This window comes from Mus pahari, chromosome 3 (assembly GCF_900095145.1).
Source record: "Mus pahari chromosome 3, PAHARI_EIJ_v1.1, whole genome shotgun sequence".
Lineage (NCBI taxonomy): Eukaryota > Metazoa > Chordata > Mammalia > Rodentia > Muridae > Mus > Mus pahari.
Genome location: NC_034592.1, coordinates 14217859 through 14227569, shown reverse-complemented (window position 1 = coordinate 14227569; position 9711 = coordinate 14217859). Strand labels below are relative to the sequence as shown.

The window sequence follows — 9711 nt, the reverse complement described above, 5'->3', positions numbered from 1 at the left end:
GGATTTCTGAGTTCGAGGCCAGCCTGGTCTACAAAGTGAGTTCCAGGACAGCCAGAGCTACACAGAGAAACCCTGTCTCGGGAAAAAAAAAAAAAAAAAAAAGGAGAAGAAGAAGGAGGAGGAGGAGGAAGAGGAGGAGGAGGAGGAGAAGAGTTGTCGTCGTCGTCATCATCATCATCATCATCGTCGTCGTCGTCGTCGTCGTCGTCGTCGTCGTCGTCAGGCCTAGGGGCTGGAGAGATGGCTCACTGACTGCTCTTCTGGAGGTCCTGAGTTCAATTCCCAGCAACCACATGGTGGCTCACAACCATCTGTAAGGAGATCTGATGCCCTCTTCTGGAGTGTCTGAAGTCAGCTACAGTATACTTACATATAATAAATAAATAAATCTTAAAAAAAAAAACAAAAGGTCAGGCCTGCTCTGTTCTGACTTCAGAGAGAGCCTTGGCTAGGGCTGCCTCTCTGTCTGTAGCCACCAGGTGAACGGCTCAAAAGTGTCCTCTAACTTGGAAAATGCCACTCAGATTTATTTGGGGTTGTTCTTTATGCTTGCTTGGCAAGGGTGTTTGGTTTGGTTTCCCTTTGAGGCAGAGTCCTGCTCTATAGCTCAAGCTGACCTCAAACTATCTTGCTCTCTCTCTCTCAGCCTCCTGGGGACTTACAAGCATGTTCCACTACGTCTGGCCACATCTTGAATTTGGGTCAGGACAGGGATACACCAGGGAAGATTCAAATGACAATCCCATCTAAAACATCAGCCACGTGACCCTGAACATGAGCCACACGACCCTGAACATGTTACTTTTCTAACTCATTTTTCTCTCCTGCCCATGAGCAGGTTGTGTCCCAATACCAGCAGGACACCATAAGCACAGTGTGCGCTCTTCTCCAGAATATGAGTGCTCCCCAGTGTGGAAGCCCAGCGAGGCTCCTCCCCTCTGACTGCACTGTGGGGCTACAGTGTGCCCCAGCCACCCAGGCTTCACCAGGAAGTCCCTCACCAGGAACTCTGGGAGCCTCTGAGGACATTGCTGGGAGCTGCCCATCCTGGCAGGACACAAGCTAAGGGAGGGCAGAGTGTTGGTCCTCTGAGGCTGCAATTAGCACCAACTTATTAAACTTGCAGCAGGCCTAAGTCACCTGATCCCTCCACTGGGCCTGGAATTCCACCATTTTTCCACTTTCCTGTGTTACAGGCAAATGGGAGCTGATGTAGGAGAATGGACCAAATGAGTGGCACAGCTTCTATGTCACAAAGTCTCCTTCTCTAATAAAGAACTCAAAGCAGCACTCATCCACACGTGACGGCAGCAAAGCTTCCAGGGCCCCCTTCACCTGAGAAGCCTGCACTCCTGTGCAGATGGATGGAAGCATTCCATCTACAGAGCTACTCCACCATGCTGTCCTACAGAGCCACCTTTGGGAGGACCAGGTCGAAACTCAGACGAACAGGAGTCCTTTGACAACCAAGGACTCAAATACATCCACCCTCTTGGGATGCTAATAATGCTCATGTCTTCCACATAAAGGAGATGTCACTACAATCCTTTCTTCCTCTGTCTACAGAGGCCTTTGGGACCAGAATAAATCCCTCCAATAAAAAAATAAACCCCTTAGAATATCCTTCATTCCAAGAGAGGACAGCCCTATGTCAAAGTGACCAGCTAAGCCACAGCTCCTGCCAAACCCCTATTGAGTTTTTAAAGCAAATACACGTTTTCCTTCCCTCCTGTGATATGCCAGTATTCAAAACCTTGATGCCCACCCCCTGATCCCAATTATCAGGTTCAGGGAACAATTTACAGTATTGCTACAGGCCTCCAGTAAGGTTTCACTGATGGCTCGACTCAGCAGGAGGGCTGGAGTGGGTGGGATTTCCAAAGTCAATCTAATCTAGAAGTCACCTGGTCACTGACTGAATCACCAAGATGGAGGGAGGATAGCCACCTACAGGTCATGGTCAGGATCTTCCTTGTTCCTCATCACTTAATACCACCTTGAACTAGCTAACTGCACTGGAGAGGGTTTGATCAACCTCAGCAGACGTCCTCCGGAGCTGCCTTACCAGGGCTCCAAGTATTCCTCCAGGCAGGGCAACAGATGAGTCCGCCCCTACCCACACCGGTCCTGCTCTGGTACCAGGTAGGCAATGGATCCTCGGACCTCCCCCAGCACTCACCTGGACTTCTAGGAATTCACAATGAAAGGGACACACAGGATTTAGCAAACACATTGTTTGGAAGGCCAGCAACATAGCTGCACTTAAAGAGGCGGACCTGCCTTTCTCTTTGACTCTTTTGGAGCTCGAGCAGAGAAAGCTGGCTGGTGTGGAGGATACTAGGCCGGCGAGAAGCATTAGGGGAGTGTGGACAGTAGGAACCCGAGGAGAAGCTGCCTCTCCGCTCACTTCCCAGCTACCCTGAGGGGCCACCTTTCTCCTGGCACCATCTGACCCCCAAGCAAACTTCCCAGCCTGTGGAGAGCTGGCCCCCATTTATGAACAAGTTGTGTCCAAAGGCTGGGAATTTGGCAGTCCCACCCCAGCCCAGGTAAGCATTACCAGGCCGAGGCGGGGCCGGGATGGGGCGACGCGCGTCCTCTTTGAGACTCATTTCCTCTGATCAAGGCCCGAGCAACTGGGCTGTAGCCATCGAGCTCCGGCGGTGGACTGCAGGCCTGAGGCCGGGAGCCATGGCAACCCCCGGGACGCCTGCTCCCCGGACCCGATACTCACACACGGCTCCTAGCACTCCCGCCAGGCGGCACAGCCAGCGGTACCACCATGTCATGCCCTCTTCCTGGGCCGGCGGGGCCGAGCTGGCGGCCGCTCCGGCGGCACCCGAGCCGCTCATGCTGAACGCTGCGCGCAGCCCCAGGCGCGCACAAAGGGACGTGTCCACCCGCGCGCGGCCTTGTGGGAGAGGTGGTGATTAGCATAGGGGCGGACCCGCAGGCCATAGCCGGGGGGAGGGGGCGGGGGGAATGGAGTATATTAGCATAAGGGGCGTGTTTACAGACTGTCAGTCGCCCTTTGCCACCCAGCAGGTACGCTGGATCCGGTCTGACTTTTTCTCTTTGCAAGATTGGAAGGCGTCATCCAGATGTGGCAAAGGCCTTGTTCAGACCTCCAGGGAACTCCGCCTTGCAGTAGAATGAGCTTTCAAGCCAGGCTTGTTATGGGCGGCAGGTTATGGAAGGAAAACTCCAGTCTGGTATCCTGTATCCTTTATTAGCCACTGGGGGCTGGGACTGCTTTTCTGATCTCCACCTCCCAGTCCTGGTCCTTCTGCACCTGGAAAAGGTCACTAAAAGAGATTCCCTAAGGCTAGCAGGCATTAGAACTTCGCAAGAGGCTAGAGTTGCATACTCCTGACAGTTGGAGAGAAACCTAGGACAGAGCCAGGTTGTTGTCCTGTGTAGCTGCCTGCGGCCATACTAACTGAGTTCCCGAGTGGGAGGCAGGAGCTGTATGGGAGAAAACGGCAAGAGAAATAATGGATGCTGAGACATGATTTTCTGTTTAAGGCTTCTTAAATTTTACTAAGAGTCTGTGCTTATAAAGAGGGGGGAGGCCCATCCCCCACCAATCCATTCTTGGTGCCTGTCCTACAGGTGCGAGCCTGTAGGCGCATCTTCAGGATGTGGTCTTGAGTCTCTCAGCAGGTAGTAGTGTCTTGGAGAAGAGCAGGCAGGTGTAGAACAACAGAGCCACCTAGGTCAGAAGGCCCCACTCCAGGTGGGCTCAGGCTCAGTGGCAGCAAGGGCAAAGTCAGCCTTTCTAGGCTGGGGGAGGCAACAGTCCTATTCTGATGTCCTCAGTGAGATGGTCCAATACTGGCCCTGGAGACTAGCATGTGCCTCCAGGAAGCCAGGGCTAAACTCCAGTTCAGCCTCACTGCCTTCGGACTCCCAGTAGAGCACCTGCTGCCCCCAAAATGTTGTGGTCCTCAGACTGTGGATATCCCTGATCTGTGGAGAAGCAAGTAGCCAGAACAGGCCATGAGTGATCATTATTTATAAACTCTTGGCTACTCAGAATCATTTTTGTTTCTTACAGGAGCCCCATGAGGGACACTCAGTTCTATCCAAGGAACTCCCCAGAACACACAGCCAGGTGCAAGAGCTAGGATGCTGCTCTAGACTAAGTCTGGGGTGCACTGGTGCCTTGTGGAGCATACTGAATCCCAACCCTACCGATGCTCTCCTGAAAACAAACAAAACACCAGACATGAACACGATGCTTCCACCCTGGGTCAACAGGCAGCGGACTCCCTGGGAAGGCCTCCTCTCTTCCTTCTTGTGGGTAGAGCCACAAGCATTTCCTGGTGAGTGAGTGGAGGAAACCCCCCTTCCCATTCTTTCCAATAATTTTGAAGTTTTGGATGAAAAATAAGCTAAAAGTGTACCCTAATGCCAGCACTCCCTCCCTCCTTCCTAGAGACAGCTCACCAGAATCGTATCAAAAGATTACCCCCTTTCTGTCCCCATCCTGGTGACCTCACCGAGACATAGTTGGCATTGGTCCCCTCAGAAGCAGTGCCCATGTCACTGGCCAGGGCGCGGATGGCAATGCGGGCCTGTGGGGCCACACTGATGAAGACCCTGCAGGTCCCTGCCTTCCTCCCGTCTGAGCTCAGTGAGGGACTCATAATTTCACCCCGAGGTCCAAAGAGCTGCCTGTCACATTCTGCAGGCAAGAACAATGATAGACTGAGTGAGGGCCACCTCAGGGAGATAACTGACACCAGGGTGTTCCCTGACTGCCTCTCCCGTCACTCTGGTGGGCCTTCACTCTGACCACTTCTAATAGACTAACTTCAGGTAGTGATCTGAAAGGGGCAGGCAGTGTTGGCTCAGCAGAAGTGTTTTGTACAAGGCAGACAACTTAAGTCTGCTTCCTAGGATGCACGTGGCAGGAAAGAACCTCTATCACTGACCCTCAGCCCTGCCCCCACAGACACACACACTAACTTTGATGAGTGTGGAAAAGCCTTTGGTTCTTGCCACACAAGCCTGATTGCCTGAGTTCAATGCCAAGAGCCTGTGTATAAAGAAAAAGGAGAAAATTGACTCCATGGGGTTGCCCTCTGTCCGCCACACCCACATCGTGCCATGCGCATGCCCACACATGTACATCGTAATAACTAAGATAATATTTAAAGGGACTGAGAGGTGTTGGTGCCCTCTGCGGGAGAAGGCAACAGTGGCATGCTTTGGGCAGGGCGCCTTAAAAGAGGAGTCAATAAACTGGGCTACACAGTACTTAAAATGCTAAACCGGCTGAGAAGTTGAGTTTGACTATGCTGTCCAGTGACATATCATCAGTGGGAACCCCACTGCCCCCCCCGCCTCTCTCTCTCTCTCTCTCTCTCTCTCTCTCTCTCTCTCTCTCTCTCTCTCTCTCTCTCGGCAGATCGTCTGCATGTGAGAAATGATGGGACCTTGCTGCCAGCACAGCTCCCCGCTGGAGGTGGCAGGGGGAAGGGTGATGACATGAAGCCTCTCCTTTGCAGAGGCAACACCTCTGTTGTATTGTTTTCATGTGAGGTCTGGGCCATGCAAAAGTGTCTGGAGTTGTTGAGGTAAGACATCTTCAGTCATCTTGTACTTTTGCATCAAAACCCTGAGGTGATCAAGAGGGCTGATGGGTAAAGCAGGAATCCATGAGATGCTCTCTTTCTGGGGAACATATAGTGCAAGCATCTTCCCTGTGGGTGCTAGCATACACATACAAGTCGCAGGAAGAAGGCTGAGGAAAAGAGGCTCACAGGCCTGAGAGGACCTTGAAAGAACTGAGGACCAGAGTCAAGGCAGCGAGTGGCCTGTGGAATGGGACAAGGACAGGGACCGTATCTACATCCACCCATCTGGTTCATGGCCACAGAGGAACTCCATCCTGACCATGTGGAAGACATTGCCTGCTCCCAGTTTCCACTGGGGCCACCCCTGCCCTGCCCATGGCCCTGTTGAAATGCCCTGTCCACAGCAACACAGGCACACTCACACAGTGAGAAGGGAGGGAGGCCCAGGCACCTGACATACCTTTGTAGAAGGTTCCCGGGGCAGGTTGGCTCCGGTACTGTAGCAGCACTCCACCCTCTGGCTGCACACGATGCTGCCTCACCACCACTGTGTTGGTTTTGGTGCTGAAAGTCATGCCAGGCACCTTCCCGCATGTCTTCCTCCATGTGAACCTACCCCAGAGCAGCAGTCGCTCCCCTAGGAAGGGCGGGCAGCGAGGAATCAGCAACCCCCGCTCCACGCTTCACGTTGGCAGCAGCTGCTCAGGGCTGAGTTCCAATAACCACTCTCCCTCTTACTGGCTAATGTGACAAAGTAGGGGGCACGTCACCAGAGCTCTCATCGCCCCAGTTCTCTATCTTATAAATGGAGATCGCCACACTCCAGTCATGAGAAGTAGGAGCATAGCAGGGGCATCCTGCCAGAAGTGGGGTACACTGGAGTTGTGTGCCACAGCCCCAGCCCAGCAGTCGCCCACATGCCTGCAGATGTACCTGCACTACACTTGAGGGAGCTCTCGAGGATTTGTAAGGTCACCACTTCACCTAGAGGTCTCCCAATGGCCACCACACAGTCTAGCCATCCTTGATCTCGCATGTCAATGATTCCTGTGGGCTCCAGGTACTGCCTTCCACAGGTACCTAAGAGGAGGAAAGGGGTGAAGTGGCCAGAACAGAGCAGAGCTGGAAACTGGAGCTGGCAGGGCCTGAGAAGGGGGCTGTATGTCACAGCAGTAGTCACCAGCCGAGGCACTAGGCCACTTCTGTGTGCTTCAGGGAAAGGGAGGCAGTATGGTGTGTAGGCTTTGGATTGCATGGACCTGAGCCCCCGACCCTACAAGCTTCAGGTTATTTGATGGGGACGGAAGTAAAAGTGTGGCTTCTGAGCTGGAGAGATGGCTCAGTCCGTAAAGTGCTTTCTTGTAAGCATGGGGACCTGAGTTCAACCCCCCAGAACCTATATTTTAAAGGACAGGCTTGAATGTTCACACTTGTAGTCCCAGCACTGAGGAGGCAGAGATAGGTGGGTCCCTGAGCTCAGCCAGCCAGCCTTGGGCAAGCTCCAAGCCAATGAAAGACCCTGTCCAAAACAAGATAAATAATTCTTGAAAAATGACACCCAAGGTTGTCCTCTGGCCATGCACACGTACACATGCACATGTACACACACACACACACCTGCACCTGCATACATACAAACATGAACATATACATATACACATGTAAAAAGTGTGGCTTCCCTTTGCCAGATGGGAAGGAGGCCCTGAGCCCAGCAATACGTGGTCTAGCACCAGAGTGCTTATCCTATGAGATGCCAACTTGCCCAACAGGAAACAGGAAGAAACCTAACCATGCTCTTCCAGGTTTTCCTGGAGCCCCAGAGACTGGGAGGCTGGGAAAAGGGTGCTGGTCCGGGCTTGTGGCTGGGACCGCAGAGAAGCAACGGTGACAGCAGCCCGGGTCTGACTGGGAAGAGTAGCTTCCTTGTGAGGCAGTGAGCTGGAGGTCTCCTGCCCTGCACATGGTCCAGCCCAGCAGCCTCTCACGGTCACTGGCTTGGGCAGGTGCTGGCAGAAATTGGCTGGCACAGGCACTTGGGCCTGGGGTCCAAGGCAGGTGTCATGGCGGCGCTGGACACCGTCCCCACAGGAGACAGAGCACTGTCAGGAAAGAAGCAGAAGACCACCGTGAGCTTATCAAAGAAGGGACAGGACAATGTGGTGTGGGATTCTGGTCTTGGAGTCCAGCCATGGAGAGATGGCTCAGCGGTTAAGAGCACTGTTGCTCTTCCAGAGGTCCTGAGTTCAATTCCTAGCAACCACATGGTGGCTCACAACCATCTGTAATGGGATCCGATGCCCTCTTCTGGCGTGTAGGTGTACATGAAGATAGATCACTCATATACATAAACTAAATAAATAAGTCTCGCTGTCCCTCAGGGCCTTAAAGAAGGGACCAGGGACGCTGGGCGTGGTGGCGCACGCCTTTGATCCCAGCACTCGGGAGGCAGGCAGATTTCTGAGTTCGAGGCCAGCCTGGTCTACAGAGTGAGAGAGTGAGTTCCAGGACAGCCAGGGCTACACAGAGAAACCCTGTCTCGAAAAACCAAAAAAAAAAAAAAAAAAAAAAAAAAAAAAAAAAAAAAAAAAAAAAAAAAAAAGAAAAGAAAAAAAGAAAAAGAAAAAGAAAAAAGAAGGGACCAGGGTGACCTCCTCTGCCTGTAGATTATTTGACACTGAGTCTGGTGTTTGTCCTGCCCTCCTGCCATTTCTGTCTCCGTCTATATCCAGAGTCCTTCTGACCAAGGTGAGGTGGGATAAGGAACAGTTTATCCTATCTCTTCTGCTTGCCTGTCTCGGTGCTGCCTACAACTTTGAGTGAGCTCCTCCCAGGGGAACTAATCCCTACCCACCTTGGTCTCTCTAGTGATTTGTTGGGTGCTTGTCACAAGATGACACTGGTCTCTTTGGGATTGAGGCTTCCAGTATCTGCAGACCCCAGGCCTCTCGAAGCCCAGCTGTCTGGGTCACCACGTCTTGCTGTGTCCCTGGCTCTAAGAGTACACAACAGCAGACTCTCCCCTCCTTCCGGGGTCGTAGTGAATAAGGACCATAGGCCCCCTCGTGCACAAAGATCCCCTGCTGATGCCTTGACTAGAAATCCCAGGACCATGACTGGCCTTACCTCTGTCCAGGCGCTGATGTGCCATCGGAATGCGCAGTCAGCAATGAGGCAGGGGACACTGGCCTGAGGCCGCACTAGAGCCTTACAGAAAGTTTCATTCACCTCATTGTCATGGCCCTGGTCAAGCTGCATGCAGGCCACCATTTGTGTGGCAGTGCCAAGGCCACAGCTGGCTGAGCATGGGCCAAGGGACAGGACTTTCCATCTGCAGGAAGAGAAGATTGCAATGACAGATATTTGGGCCTCTGTGTGTGGGACTATTGAAGACACTTGACTTATGCAACAGTGGCCTGCACAGTCTCTGGCCATGGATCTCCACTGGCCTTACTGAGCTTCAATATTCATGCTTGTGTCATTGATTGGCCCAGTGCTGCTCTGGGACTCTTGGAAACAGGTAATGGTATGAGCCAGACTAAGACCCCGCTTCAGGCACGTATGGCCTGTACCCTGCACCACTGACTCTGCACAGGTTTTGTCCTGGAGGGGCGGGGCTGTCCTGTGCACTGCTAGATGGCCATGATTGACTTCTGCCCACTAGGAGCCATAGCAGATATCCCTAAGTGTTCCCATTAAACTAAAGTTTCCTATGTGCCCTTTGAGGCAGAATCTTGCCTGGCTGAGAAACTAGTGCCCTACAAAGAAGAGAGACCATAGACAGGTCAGTGCAGATTACAGAATGACCACATGACACCTCAGTGGTAACCAGAACTCACATGTGCCTTCAGTTCCCATGGACCAAACAAACAAACAAACAAACAAAGATTTAGCTGGGTGTGGTGGCATATGCCTACCATCCCGACACTTGAGATGCTCACAACTGGGATCTGATGCCCTCTTCTGGCATGTAGGTGTACATGCTGATAGAGCACTCAAACATAAACTATCTAAACAAATCTTTTTAAAAAGAAAGCCTGGGAGTGTGGTGGCACACACCTTTAATCCCAGCACTGGGGAGGCAGAGGCAGGCAGATTTCTGAGTTCGAGGCCAGCCTGGTCTACAAAGTGA

At 52.5% G+C, this 9711-nt stretch overlaps 2 protein-coding genes across 2 annotated transcripts in view; both read right to left on the bottom strand.

Moving 5' to 3' along the window:
- Positions 1-2892, bottom strand: part of Cacfd1 (calcium channel flower domain containing 1) — an 11889-nt gene extending 8997 nt beyond the window's left edge. The window contains exon 1 of the mRNA XM_021194633.2: positions 2735-2892. Within this exon, the coding sequence (XP_021050292.1) occupies positions 2735-2852 (118 nt within the window). The 5' untranslated portion in view covers positions 2853-2892. The remainder of the gene's footprint in view (positions 1-2734) is intronic.
- An 833-nt stretch (positions 2893-3725) lies between these two features.
- Adamts13 (ADAM metallopeptidase with thrombospondin type 1 motif 13) overlaps positions 3726-9711 on the bottom strand; it is a 30657-nt gene continuing 24671 nt past the window's right edge. Inside the window, exons 23-28 of the mRNA XM_029536768.1 lie at positions 8706-8910; positions 7372-7681; positions 6516-6662; positions 6043-6219; positions 4503-4687; positions 3726-3969 (exon numbers count right to left, since the gene is read on the bottom strand). Of these exons, the coding sequence (XP_029392628.1) occupies positions 3802-3969; positions 4503-4687; positions 6043-6219; positions 6516-6662; positions 7372-7681; positions 8706-8910 (1192 nt within the window). The 3' untranslated portion in view covers positions 3726-3801. The remainder of the gene's footprint in view (positions 3970-4502; positions 4688-6042; positions 6220-6515; positions 6663-7371; positions 7682-8705; positions 8911-9711) is intronic.